Raw genomic sequence first — 14,021 nt, forward strand, 5'->3', positions numbered from 1 at the left:
GAGAGAGAGAAATATCAATGATGAGAGAGAATCATTGGCTGTCTTTTGCACTCCCCCTGCTGGGGATTGAGCCTGCAACCAGGCATATGCCCCTGACTAGAATCCAACCTAGAACCCTTCAGTCCTCAGGCTGACACTTTATCCAATGAGCCAAACCAGCTAGGGCACTTCCTTTTTTCTTTCATTGATTCCTTCACTATTTTATTTTCTCCAGAAACATCCATTCTCTGTGTGTCAGCACTGTTAGTCATTGCAAATGCAAAATAATTATCTGTAACACCCTGTACCCTAATTGAAAAGATCATTCCAGCAACGGCACAGACATATTAAAAATAATATAGTAACAGTAGTAAAAGTTATCATAAAGATTTCTACAAAGAGCTGCGGGAACATAGGGAGAGTGATTGGTTTTGTCCAGTGGAACTTTCAGAATCATATGTATTATAAGCATCGAAAGAGGTAGCATATGAAAGCATTTCGTAAGTGGCAAAGCACCATGTAAATGTGCGTGTTCTTATTACCCAGGTGTCTAAGGCCAGATGAGGAAATAAGATATTAGCTTAGGGCAAAGGGTTCACCCTCAGGTTCTCAGCAGGTTCACCCTCCTTTTGGGTCTGGGGATCCTAGGGAGCTCAGACGTGTCCCCTACCCAGGTGATTGTGAAGAACCTATCATCTGGGACCCGAGTGGTACTCAAGTCACACTATGGCTATGAGGTGGAAGAAGTGAAAATCCTGGGGAAGGAACGCTACCTGGTGGCCCACACGTCAGATACACTGTTGCTGGGGGACCTGAACACGAATCGCCTTAGTGAGGTGGGAACCAAGATGCGGAGTGGGGGGAGGGCTGGGAAGGGACTTCTTTATTTATTTATTTATTTATTTATTTATAATTTTTAATTATTGTTGAAAGTACTATATATGCCCCCCCTTTAATCCCCCCCTCCCAGCCACCCCTGCCCTTCACCCCAGGCCCTCTGTGCCCCACTGTCTGTGTCCATGGGCCATACATATATGCATACACGGTCCTTGGTTGATTACCTCCCACCCACCCACCCTCCCCTGCCTTGGGAAGGGACTTGTTGAGTTGCTACTTCAGAGGAGCCAGGGTTCCCAGGGGGAAGATCTCCACAGGAAGCTCTGACATTCTGATATTGTGGATCTGGTTTCAGGGAATGAGGCCCAGGAGCTTTGGAGTTCTGGAATACGGATCACCACTATAAACTGTTTTTATGGCATCTCTCAGAAATATAGCGACCAGGGCTGAATCTGACAATGCACCTCTTTTGTGCAACATCACAACTTCCCCAGACTCCGTTTCTCTGCCTCCCACTCTTTCATTCTTTCAGCACCACCTTGGATAGTTACCCACACTGTTCCCTATGACTTCCTTTTACAGGTAGCTTGGCAGGGATCTGGTGGCAATGAGAAGTATTTCTTTGAAAATGAAAATGTGAGTAGAGCTTTTTCACCATCTCCATCTTCATAAGCCTCCTTCCGGCTCCTGTGTCAGAAGGATGGCAAGTGGCAATAGGTTGAGAAGACAGCAGATAAAGAAAGGCAGAGGGTGAAATGGGCAGAGGGACAGAACAGAGAGAAAAGTAGGAGTCCTTTTGAACTGACAATCACCTCCCTCTACATTTTTCTCTTTCTTCATGCAACCTTTCCATCATATAACAATTCCATTCACCCCCAGGTATGCATGATCTTCAATGCTGGGGAGCTAACCCTGGTGGAATATGGGAATAATGATACCCTGGGCTCTGTACGTACGGAATTCATGAACCCCCACCTCATCAGGTAACCCCACAAGGTTCTCTACAATTTGAAACTCTAAAGAATTCCTTTTTGACTTCTGACTCCTACGTCCTCATATTCACCTTAAAACTTCATCCCATATGGTGCTTGAGCTCTTGATAAACACCCCAACTTCCTTCTTTTGCCTTACCTCACCTTCATGTTTCAGTGTCCGTATTAATGAGAGGTGTCAGCAGGGAACGGAAGAGAATAAGAAGTTGGCTTACCTTATTGATATTAAGACTATTGCTATAGGTAAGTAAGACTCTCTCATAACTTTTAAAAAAGATGTTTATAGTGCACTTCCAATCACAGGGTTGTGTATGGTGGAGGATCCAGAAATCAGATGTAAATGTGTGACCCCACACTACAGTGGATATGTGAAATGTTCAACTCCATATGTCCCTACGTTGGTACATATATAGGCCTGCCCATATAATTACTCATGTTCTCTAGACATATACATTAGGTGTGAAAAATTGTGAACTGTAGAGAAGAACCATTAGCAAATTTATAAAGTTAGAGTTTCCGTTCTTCCACATCCTTTCCAATACTTGACATTGCCTTACTTCACAATTTGACTTATCCTGATGTATATGAAATAGTATCTAATTGTATATTTTTGTGGTTTACTTATTTATTGGCTTTTGCTTTCTTCTGTGAATTGCTAGATCATATCCCTGGCCTATTTAAATCAGGTCTTTTTTTTTTTTTTTAATATATTTTTATTGATTTTTTGCAGAGAGGAAGGGAGAGAGATAGAGAGCTAGAAACATCGATGAGAGAGAAACATCGACCAGTTGCCACTTGCACACCCCTTACCAGGGATGTGCCCGCAACCAAGGTACATGCCCTTGATCGGAATCGAACCTGGGACCCTTCAGTCCGCAGACCGACGCTCTACCACTGAGCCAAACTGGTTTCGGCTGGGTCTTCTTTTTTTTATTTGACTTGAAGGGGTTCTGTATGTGTGCATTTATAGCCTTCGGTGGTTATTCTCGTTTGCATATATTTTATATCAGCCTATGGCTTGCCTTTTCTATGCTTTCAGTGTCTTTTATGTTTAGACTTTAAAAAAAAATATATATATATATATATATTTTTTTTTTACTGATTTCAGAGAGGAGAGGAGATTTGGAAATATCAATGATGAGAGAGAATCACTAATCGCCTGCCTTCTGCATGCCCCCTACTGGGGATCGAGCCCACAACCCAGGCATGTGCCCTGACTGGGAATCGAACCAGCGACCTCTTGGTTCATGGATTGACACCCAATCACTGAGCAACATTGGCCAGGCTCACCTCACTCTTTAGGTCTCAGTTTCAGTGTATGTAAAATATAGAGTCCCCATAGCTCTAGCATTCTATGACTCTACTTATAATTAGGGTATTAAAATATGGCTTTAGCCGAGACCAGTTTGGCTCAGTGGATAGAGCGTCGGCCTGTGGACTGAGGGGTCCCAGGTTCGATTCCGGTCAAGGGCATGTACCTTGGTTGCGGGCACATCCCCCGTGGGGGGTGTGCAGGAGGCTGCTGATAGATGTTTCTCTCTCATCGATGTTTCTGCCTCTCTATCCCTCTCTCTTCCTCTCTGTAAAAAAATCAATAAAATATAAAAAAATTTTAAAAATAAAAAAAATTATTATTTTTGCTCCCTAATTAAAGGAAAATACATTTTTATTTTTTTTTATTTTTTTTAAAATATATTTTATTGATTTTGTACAGAGAGGAAGGGAGAGAGATAGAGAGTTAGAAACATCAATGAGAGAGAGTCATCGATCAGCTGCCTCTTGCACACCTCCTACTGGGGATATGCCCGCAACCAAGGTACATGCCCTTGACCGGAATTGAACCTGGGACCCTTCAGCCCCCAAGCCGACGCTCTATCCACTGAGCCAAACCAGTTAGGGCGGAAAATTCATTTTTAAATTGGAAGTTGGTCTTCCCAGTTGTGCACATTAACTGGCAATTGGTCTTTAGCTTCAGCATATATAACAAAGGCAGGCACATTTGCTTGTTAATAATGTATATCAATAAGAGTTGTGAATGTGCTTTGTTCTAGAGACTCCCTGAAAGCATCCTAGGAATCCCTGAATGATCTGTTCCTTTTTTTTTTTTTTTTTTTTATTCTCAGCTGAGGATATTTTTTCACTCATTTTTAGAGATGGGGGGAGGGGGTGGAAAGATAGAGAAACATTGATGTGAAAGAGACACACCAATTGGTTGCCTCCCATATGTTCCCCAACCAGGGCCATGGTCAAGCCTGCAACCGAGGTATGTCCTCTTGACTGGAACTGAACCCAGGACTCTTCAGTCCACAGGCCAGAGCTCTATCCACTGAGCAAAACTGGCTAGGGCAAGTCCTCTGTTCTTTTTTTTTTTTTTTTTTTTGCAAGTGGTCTGTTCTAAGTGTGATCATTTCTTATATTGTTTACAAGATTCAGACCAAACAAAATATTCATCCTCTGTCCTAACCAGCCTAGCTTTACTCAGAGCCTCCCCCGATTCTGTGTGTGCCTTCACTACTGTTTGCCCCTTAGTGCTCTTACATCACAGACACTCTCACATGCAGGTAACTCCATGGAGTCAATCTGGTTATCAAGGTCATTTTGCTCATCAGCCTTCTCTCGGGTGTGCTGTAACTGGGGCACATCCTGAAAGTGCTTAGTGCTATATTCCAGAGGATTTCGTGAGTAATAGAAGCCAGTTGCTCCATAGTTCTGGTCTACTATGGGACATCTCCAAAAGTGCCAGAGAGGAAACGCATTCTTTGAGTTAACTACAGAGTTAAACAAAACCTCAACAATTTTTTTTTAAACCCAGCATCTTAAGCATCTTAGCAAACTTATGTTGAATTGGCCATTGGCATTCCTCAGGACATATTCTAGATTGATGTAACATTCTTGAAACCCAACCTGTAACTATAAGGCCAGACTTTTTCAGAGTGCCTCATGCCCTGTGTATGATTGTGTGGAATGTCTTCTTAATCCTGTCTCCTTTACTCTCTAGTGGACCTAGTTGGTGGCTACAACATTGGCACTATCAGCCACGAGAGCCGTGTGGATTGGCTGGAACTTAATGAGACTGGGCACAAGCTTCTCTTCAGGGACCGGAAACTTCGCGTGAGCAGGGTTACTAAGGCCTTAGCCATTGACTGGTCCATGGTGGAGGTGGTATTGCTGCTCCCAGGGAGTGTGGGGAGCAGGATGCGATCCAATTTCTTGGTGCTATGCCATTACCATAGCACAGGGTCCAGAAGAATCCACATTCTTTGTATCTGATATCACAACCCGTACTCTCTTACCCTTAAGGAGGCTGTATCACGATGGCACCAGGATCAATAGAGGAGTTTGAGAGTTGGTTTCTCTCTTACTATTCACAAGTCTGTCCTTGTGAAACTTCCTTCCCCCAGCATTTCTCTTCCTTGTGCCTCACTGACCTTTCCCCAGACCTGCTGTTGTGTGCTCTTCAGCTACACAAGTCTGACAGCATTGCAGCTGGCCTGAGGACAGTCTCCCCCTAGCCCCTTGTTAATTATGGTATCACCAGAGTTCAACCTCAGAGGCAAAGAGACTATCTGGTGATTTTTTATTTTATGTAAAAAGCCACATCACAAATTCCAGATGATGTAATTTGTCTGCTGGCCTGCCTTTTTTTTTTTTTTTTTTTTTTTTTTTTTTTTTTACATTGATTTCAGAGAGGAAGGCACAGAGAGAGAAAAAAAACAATAGAACCATTGATTGGCTGCCTCCATACTGAGGATCGAGCCCACAACCATGTGCCCTAACCGTGACATCCTGGTTCACAAATCAACGTCCAACCACGGAGCCATGCAGGCTGAGCTGGTGGCCTTCATTTTGTAATCCAGGCTGGTAACTCTGGCCCAGTTATTCTAAGAATGAAGGTTTGACCTTCACCTAACTTAAACTTGTAGGTCATCTCTTTGCTCTACAGGTCATCTCTTATTTAGCCAGTCAGAATATGCCAACTCAACATAAACTTCAAGGGTTGCCAGTCAGTAAGCTTTGAAGTTCAGCATGTACCTGAACTCAGCACATTTCACCATTAGGGAAATGGTCAAGATCCCAAAACACCACCTATCCCCATGTAATTGTGCTCTCTGCTCCTTCCTTCTTCAGTTGCATCTATACGATATTGAAAGCTGCTCAAAGACAATGATCCTCAACTTCTGCTCCTACGTGCAGTGGGTCCCAGGAAGTGACGTGCTGGTAGCTCAGAACCGAAATAGCTTATGTGTGTGGTACAACATTGAGGCACCTGAGAGGGTCACCATGACCTCTATAAAGGTATGTTGACACTGGGGCACCTCAGGCATAATGTCAGGCCGATAATTAGAGCACTGAAGAGGCCTTGAAGGTTACTTGGTTTTCTCTGCCCATCACCCATATCTCCGTGTTGGAGGTGATAATAAAAAAAAAGCTTAGACTCTTTCCTCACAGTGGACTATGCCCTCGAACCATTCTTGTTCAGATTCTTGAGAGCTTGTTTGGAGGTTCTAGCAGGGGAGCACAGCTACTCGTATACCCTTGACCGAAGACCGGTCCTCTCCTCTTGGGGGAAAGTCGTCCTCTTCGATCGAGCGTGCAGCTTCGGGAGGGACGCACATGGATCGGTGAGGGAGGAGGGGGACACCCGCCTAGCCAGCCAGATCAGCCGAATCAACCCTGGCGATCAATGGGGTGACAGATGTCGCAGCCAGATCGCCCTCACATCCCTTGTTCAGATTCTTGACATTATATTAGACCCTTGGAGTATGATGGCCCTGGGAATTAACCCAGTCCTACCAAGGCATTCCCTCAGGCTGGAAGGTCCCCCCTGGAAGGGCAGCTCTCATGTCACGTCCTTGTTTGCTGATTCTCTGTGATAAGCCATTCAGACTTCCAGTTCCTTTTTTCTCAGACTGCAGATCAGACCTTCTCTTCTGTCTTACCACATTACACACACGCACCTATCTTCCAAAACCTGGGAGGAGCCTATGGCAACAGAAGAGAGGCCCCTGTGCCAGCCCAGGGTGGCTGTGTGTGTGTGGATAGAGTACTTAATATTTTTTGTTCTTTTTCTATATCTCTTTTTTTTTTCTCTCTCTCTCTCTCTCTTTTTTTTTTTTTTTTTTTTTTTTTTTGCCTCATTTTAGACTGATTAATGTTGGGCAGTTTTTTGGGTGTGTTTGTTTTGTCCTTTTTGAATACCATTTTTCACTCCCCCGACCTTTCCAACTTGGAGGTTTACATTGTATTTCTATAGTGATCACTCTGGAAAATTTACCATGTACTTAAATTAACAAAGTCTAAAGGTAATCAGCATCTAACCCCACCCCTGCAAAAAATACAAAGACATTAAAAGAACCTTTGTTAACTTCAATTACTTCCCCTTTGCCATTGTTGTTCCTTATTTTAGTTCTCTTTTATTATCCCCAAAGTTAGATATTATTTTATACAGACAATTTGTTTAGATTCATCACCATGGTGCCAGTTTCTTTGTTCTGTATAGGTGATCTGTCATTTCTCTCAAGTTGCTTTTAAAAATCTTTTTCTGCCCTGACTGGTTTGGCTCAGTGGATAGAGCCTTGGCCTGTGGGCTGAAAGGTCCCAGGTTTGATTCCAGTCAAGGGCATGTACTTTGGTTGCAGGCACATCCCCGGTAGGAGGTGTGCAAGAGGCAGCTGATCCATGTTTCTCTCTATCTCTCCTCTCTCCTTTCCTCTCTGTAAAAAATCAATGAAATATATATATTTAAAAATAAAAAATAAAAAATAAATAAAAATATTTTTCTTAGGTATTTTTAAGTTTCATTACAATGTGTATCAATATAAATTTCCTTTATTTATCCTGCTTATTATATATTGTGCTTCCTGTATTTGTGAGTACACATTTTTTCACCAGTTTTGGAAATTCCTCAGCCATTATCCTTCACACATTGCTGCTTGCATTCTCTAGTCTCTCCATCAGAATTCTATTAATAATTAGGCATTTTAGATTTCTTGTCCTGTCTCTTATACTTGTTTAACTTCTCTTTTGTATTTCCTTTCTCCTTCTTACTCCAGACTACAATTTGGATCATTTCTTTATTAGGTACAACTTTCAGGTCATTACTTCATTTCCATCATTGTCTAATCTGCTATTAAAAATCATACATTTTATTTTTTATTAAAATTTAAATTTTTCATAATGCTTTGTTTTTTTCCTCCCACTCTGATGACCATTTTTAATTTAATTTTATTTATTTATTTTAATATATTTTATTGATTTTGTACAGAGAGGAAGGGAGAGAGGTAGCAAGTTAGAAACATCAATGAGAGAGAGTCATCGATCAGCTGTCTCTTGCACACCCCTTACTGGGGATGTGCCCGCAACCAAGGTACATGCCCTTGATCGGAATCGAACCCGGGACCCTTTAGTCCCCAAACCGACGCTCTATCCACTGAGCCAAACCGGTTTCAGCTGATGACCATTTTTTAATAATCTCTTGTTCCTTGCTTAATTTTTTTTTTAAAGATATATTTTATTGATTTTTTACAGAGAGGAAGGGAAAGAGATAGAGAGCTGGAAACTTCAATGAGAGAGAAACATCCACCAGCTGCCTCTTGCACCCCCCCCCACCGGGGATGTACCCACAACCAATGTACTTGCCCCTGACCGGAATGAACCCGGGACCTTTCAGTCCTCAGGCTGAGGCTCTACCACTGAGCCAAACCGGTTTCGGCTCCTTGCTTAATTTTTTATTTCATCTTTTGGGTCTTTATATGTTTCAGACATAATCATTTTATATTCTATAACTTTTTTTCATAACTGATATTTTTACTATCTGAAATCCTTGCAAGTTCAAAACTGTTGTTCATAGTTATTTTTTATCCTTTAACTTGCATTTTGGTATTTTTAAAATTATGAGCTCATATCAGATTGAATATTTTGGAATCCCAAGGATCTAAAATGTTTTCCTCCCAGGGGATTTGTGTCTGCTTCTGCAGGAATCAGGCATATCAGTGACCTGTGCCACTTTTGTTCCCATTACTGAGGAGATGATCCTGAGGTTTAATGAGGAATTCTCAGATTTGGCCTCCCTGTTGTATTAGACGAGATACTGTGTTTGCCTTCAGAGCAAATGTACTCTCCATACTTGCTCACCTTTCATAGTGTCCTGCTCAGGTTTTAGCTTGCTGACCTTTTCTCTTCTTTTTTCTTTCCTTCTCTTCTCTTCTCTTCTCTTCTCTTCTCTTCTCTTCTCTTCTCTCGCTCTCTCCCTCTCCTCCACCACCTTCTCTCTTTCTGTCTCAAGGGGAAAGGATGGAAGAGGGAGTAGGAAGCATTCCTAGTGATTTCCCTTGTTCAACTCAGCAATGCATTAAAAAGTATGCCAGGTTTGGGTCAATGTAGATCAGTAGTTGGAGCATCAGCCTATGTACTGGAGGGTCATGGGTTCCATTCCCTGTCAAGGGCAAGTACCTGGGTTGCAGGTCCGATCCCCACCCCAAGTTGGGGTGTGTGGGGAAGGCAACCGATTGATGTGTCTCTATCACATCTATGTTTTCCTGTCTCCTTCCCCCCCCGCCCCCCTCCCCCTAACCCCCTCCCCCTGTCCTACACATACCCACCCCACCACCACTCCCTTCTGCTCTCTAAAAATCAATGGGGAAAAATATCCTCACTTCTTATGTGAGGGTTTAAAAAAATTAATAAAAACTATGCCAGGGTCAAGTTGTGTTTTAGGGGAAAATCCTTAAGAAGCAGAAGTGGATGTCACATTTTGTCACCTTACCTGCAGGCATTAGTGCCATCAAAGCTATGGGTGTACTTTAACCCAAGGATAATAGCACAGATAAGGAAATTTTATCTTCTGGAGAGAAACTAGCTGTTGGGAAAACAAGGGTCACTGTAATTCCCTCGCAGTGTGAGCATGAGGGTGGGTCTGTCCTTAAGGTGACTCAGTGGAGACACTAACTTGGAATTGGGGTGCGGTGGGGGATTGAATTTTTTACAGGGTGATGTTGTAGGCCTGGAGCGGGAAGGGGGAAAGACCGAGGTGATGGTGACCGAAGGTGTGACTACAGTTGCCTACACACTGGATGAGGGCCTCATTGAGTTTGGAACAGCCATTGATGATGGCAACTACACTCGGTGAGGAAGGAGCTGGGCCAGTAACCAGCAACCGGGGCGGGTTGTAAAACTGGCTCTATCTAAACAGGATATGCCTGGCCCTCCCTGCCCTGCCCCATCCATCACCAAAGTTCCTCCGTGTCTTCCTGACCCTGGACTCATTCCCTGTGCTTTGGCTCCTTCCCTCTCCAGGGCAACGGCCTTCTTGGAGACTCTGAAAATGACCCCAGAAACAGAGGCCATGTGGAAAACCTTGAGTAAACTGGCGCTGGAGGCGAGGCAGCTACACATTGCCGAGAGGTGAGGGGGGCTGTAGAGCTGAGGTGTCAGCAGCAGAAGGGCTGACCACGTGGGTGTTGGATGTGTGGGCTGCTCCTCCCCAGTGTTCACCACTGCTTCCTTCCCACACCAACAGATGTCAGAGAGCCCTTCCACAGTAGTTATCCCAAATATCCCCTTCCTAGACTGCAGAGTATGTCTTATTGTTATTGCTTCCCATTCTTGTAACTGGGTGCTGCTTCAAAGTTTTTAACAATTCCTGCATTGATGTGTATATCTGAGTATGGCATAGGAGTGGAGTTCATAGGACAAACTTGGGACTCCAGATTCTCAGAGTTCAAACCTTGGCTCCATTTACTAATTTGTATAAACTTAGAGATCATATAACCTTTCCAAGCCTTAGTATCTCGATTTCCTCTATGTAAATAGGGATAATAATAGAATCAACCTTAAAGGATGGTAAAGAAGAAGGGTAGTGATAGTGAAGTACAGGTGAGAGCATCTGTGCAAAGAGCACAGATTGTAGGTCAACTGAGGCTATTTTGGCTAAGACTCATCCTTGATCCACTTTCCCCCGTGTTTCCCACAGCTAGACTATCAGCAAGTTGGAGGGACTCTGATCCAGTCTTCAAAAACAGATCTGAGTCTCTTATTGCTGCCTCCACTCTAGAACTGCTCACCTCCATCTCTATCTGCAGTGTTGCAAAGCCTCTTAAATAGTCTCACTGAGACTGTCCTATACCCTTAGGTCCATTCATCTCATAGCAGCTGAATTAATTTTTTAAAACGTAAGTTAGATTATCATTTATTTGCTTAGCATCTTACTATTGTACTTATGGAAAATCTAAACTCTTTGCCATGTCCTAGGGCCCTACAATATTTGGCCTCTGCTTCCTTCTCATACCAGGTACCTACTTGCCCATTTGTCTCCGGCCGCACTGGGATCCTTTTGGCCCTTTGAGCTTGCCAAGCTCACTCCTTTACACTAGCTGTTCCCTCTGCCTGAAATAATTTCTCCCCATCTTACACGATTGCGTGTTTCTTATATTCAGGTCTCAGTTCAAATATCAGCACCTCAGACAGGCCTTCTCCAACTGCCCACACATTTTCTTTTCCTTTTCATTCTCTCAAATTAACTTTTTTTTTTTTACTAATTATTTCCCACCAAAAAGTAAGTTCCCTAAGAGCAATGCCCTTATCTGTCTTATTCCCTTTGTGTCTTCAGTTCTGGCAAGACAGTGCCTGGCATATAATAGATGCTTAGTATATACCTGCTGAGCCAGTGAATTAATGATGATCCTATAATACCGTGTTTCCCCGAAAATAAGACATCCTACGAAAATAAGACCTAGCGCATGGAAAGATAAGACATGCCCTGAAAATAAGACCTAATGCAACTTTGGGAGAAAAAATTAATCTAAGACACTGTCTTATTTTTCGGGGAAACCGGGTAATATTACTAATACTGTTATTGCTTCCATACCGTAGGTGCTTTTCTGCCTTGGGCCACGTAGCAAAAGCTCGATTCCTGCATGAGACCAACGAGATTGCAGATAAAATGTCTCAGGAATATGCAAGTATTGTCCTCCATTTCATCCAATCTCTCCAACTGAGATTTCTTAGTCCTCAGCTCCAGGAATATTAGTTTTTCCATCTTTAACTAATTTCCTCTACCTGGCCCACCCCACCCCACCTGCACCCTCAAGTTGGATCATTTTGGAATTTCTAGCCAAAATCTTAAGCCTCTAGGCTCCTGAAGTTTTTCAGCTTTCCAAGTGTTTTAGCTTCCCCACCTCTCTGGCCTTCCCGCCTAAGCCTGCACAGACAGAATGGCTCTGCAGTGCTGACAGACTAACCAGAACCTCCCTTTTCCCGCAGGGTGGAGAAGGAACAGACTTTTACCAGGTCCGAGCACGCCTAGCCATGCTGGAGAAGAACTACAAACTGGCTGAAATGATCTTCTTGGAACAGGCAATGGGGGAAGAGGGACCGGATGGAGAAGGGGATCAAGGGGGGGAAACTGAGGCAGACTCAGAGGAGGAAAGAACACTGGTTAGCTGGGCTTCCAAAGGTCTGGGGAGAACTTATGGAAATGTTTATACCATTAGTTTCACTCCTCAATTTCCTTCTCTGTGTTAGTTCTTATGTTACTCTCTTTCTTCCCCTGCATGCCAGAGCCTGTCTTTATAATTATTGTGCATGGAGGAAGATCTGGATTTTATGGGGGCTGAAGCTTATACAGTTTGAGGAGCCCTGTTTAAGAAAAACTGCCTTGGATTCCTGGTCTGGGGGCTCCATTGGTTGGAGTGTCATCCCATATACCAAAGGTCATGGGTTTGATCCCCGGGTAGGACACGTACAGAAGGCAACCAATAGATGTTTCTCTCTCTCTCTTTCTCTCTCTCTCATCAATGAACATATACTCAGGTGAGGATAAATTAAAAAATTAAAATAAAAACTGACTTGGAAGGAGCCTGTCAAGTAGGGTTCTCTGAAGCTTAACCTTCTTTTGTTTCACAATCTATCTCTGCTTGTGGGTAAGTCAAGGCCACATGGGCTGGCATCTTAGCAGGCTGAGGAGAGCTTGCTGATTGCTGATGCTCATATTTTCCTGGTGTTCCTCTTTCCTCCGCTGGGGTCCCCCAGAACGCTGTTGAGGAGGCCATGAACATGTACCAGGAGCTGCACCGCTGGGACGAGTGTATCGCTGTGGCTGAGGCCAAGGTATACTCAAGGTTCTGTCTTCTCCACAAAGGTTCAGAACTCGGTTCCACCAATATCAGAAACCTTCTCTTGTCAAGGAGGCTATAGGAACTGGAACGGGGCTGGGGCTGGGAGCTGACATGGTGAGGAGCTAGGACACTGGTGTCCAAGAGGATTTCCGCTGTTACCATGGAATTGGAGAAGCGTGGGAAGCAGAAAGGTGGGAAGGAGGGATGTGACGCCAAGTTCTCCGTTGCGTGTCCAGGGACACCCTGCCCTAGAGAAGCTGCGCCGGGGTTACTACCAGTGGCTGATGGACACCCAGCAAGAAGAGCGAGCGGGGGAGCTGCAGGAGAGCCAGGGGGATGGGCTGGCAGCCATCAGCCTCTACCTCAAAGCCGGGCTCCCCGCCAGAGCTGCTCGGCTGGTGCTGACCCGAGAGGAACTGCTGGCCAACACCGAGCTGGTAGAACACATCACCGCAGCCCTCATCAAGGGGGAACTGTATGAAAGGGTATGGCTGACTTCCTGTTCCTGCCCCTTATCTCCAGGGCTTACTGCCCCTTTCCTGCCCAGAGGCATCATAGAGTGCGTAGCCCACCTGACTGGTGGCTGATTCTCTTCTTTTGGGGGCTGATGCTGGATTCTTTGTGTTACGGGTATTGTGTAGTAATATGGTATGTTAATAGGCAGGTGATCTTTTTGAGAAGATTCGAAACCCACAGCGGGCCCTGGAGTGCTACTGCAAAGGCAACGCCTTCATGAAAGGTACCAGCCATTCACAACCCAACCTTCACAAGCCATAGATTCTTACCCAGGCAGCCCCCATTCCTATTTTGGCCCGTCTGTCCAGGTTGACTGGTTCCTCTTCTCTTCTATTCCTCCACTTCTCTCCGATTTTCTGCACTTCATTTCCCTGTCTTCCTTTTCCTGAGTCCCATCCTTTGAAGTCTGAACCGAGTACCTCTCCATCTCTGGCAGCGGTGGAGCTGGCTCGATTGGCATTCCCAGTGCAAGTGGTGAAACTAGAGGAGGCATGGGGGGACCACCTGGTGCAGCAGAAGCAGCTTGACGCAGCCATTAATCACTATATTGAAGCCAGGTATGATGGTCTGGGGTGCAGAGGGG

General features: G+C 44.3%; 1 protein-coding gene across 1 annotated transcript in view; it reads left to right on the top strand.

Moving 5' to 3' along the window:
* Positions 1-14,021, top strand: part of IFT172 (intraflagellar transport 172) — a 35,755-nt gene that overhangs the window by 8,975 nt on the left and 12,759 nt on the right. The window contains exons 11-24 of the mRNA XM_036434914.1: positions 654-815; positions 1,399-1,452; positions 1,696-1,799; positions 1,966-2,051; positions 4,807-4,919; positions 5,937-6,104; positions 9,796-9,932; positions 10,104-10,211; positions 11,679-11,763; positions 12,069-12,161; positions 12,837-12,914; positions 13,159-13,407; positions 13,583-13,661; positions 13,875-13,995. Coding sequence (XP_036290807.1) covers positions 654-815; positions 1,399-1,452; positions 1,696-1,799; positions 1,966-2,051; positions 4,807-4,919; positions 5,937-6,104; positions 9,796-9,932; positions 10,104-10,211; positions 11,679-11,763; positions 12,069-12,161; positions 12,837-12,914; positions 13,159-13,407; positions 13,583-13,661; positions 13,875-13,995 — 1,637 coding nt within the window. The remainder of the gene's footprint in view (positions 1-653; positions 816-1,398; positions 1,453-1,695; positions 1,800-1,965; positions 2,052-4,806; positions 4,920-5,936; positions 6,105-9,795; positions 9,933-10,103; positions 10,212-11,678; positions 11,764-12,068; positions 12,162-12,836; positions 12,915-13,158; positions 13,408-13,582; positions 13,662-13,874; positions 13,996-14,021) is intronic.

This window comes from Pipistrellus kuhlii, unplaced genomic scaffold, assembly GCF_014108245.1.
Source record: "Pipistrellus kuhlii isolate mPipKuh1 unplaced genomic scaffold, mPipKuh1.p scaffold_m20_p_13, whole genome shotgun sequence".
Taxonomy (NCBI): domain Eukaryota; kingdom Metazoa; phylum Chordata; class Mammalia; order Chiroptera; family Vespertilionidae; genus Pipistrellus; species Pipistrellus kuhlii.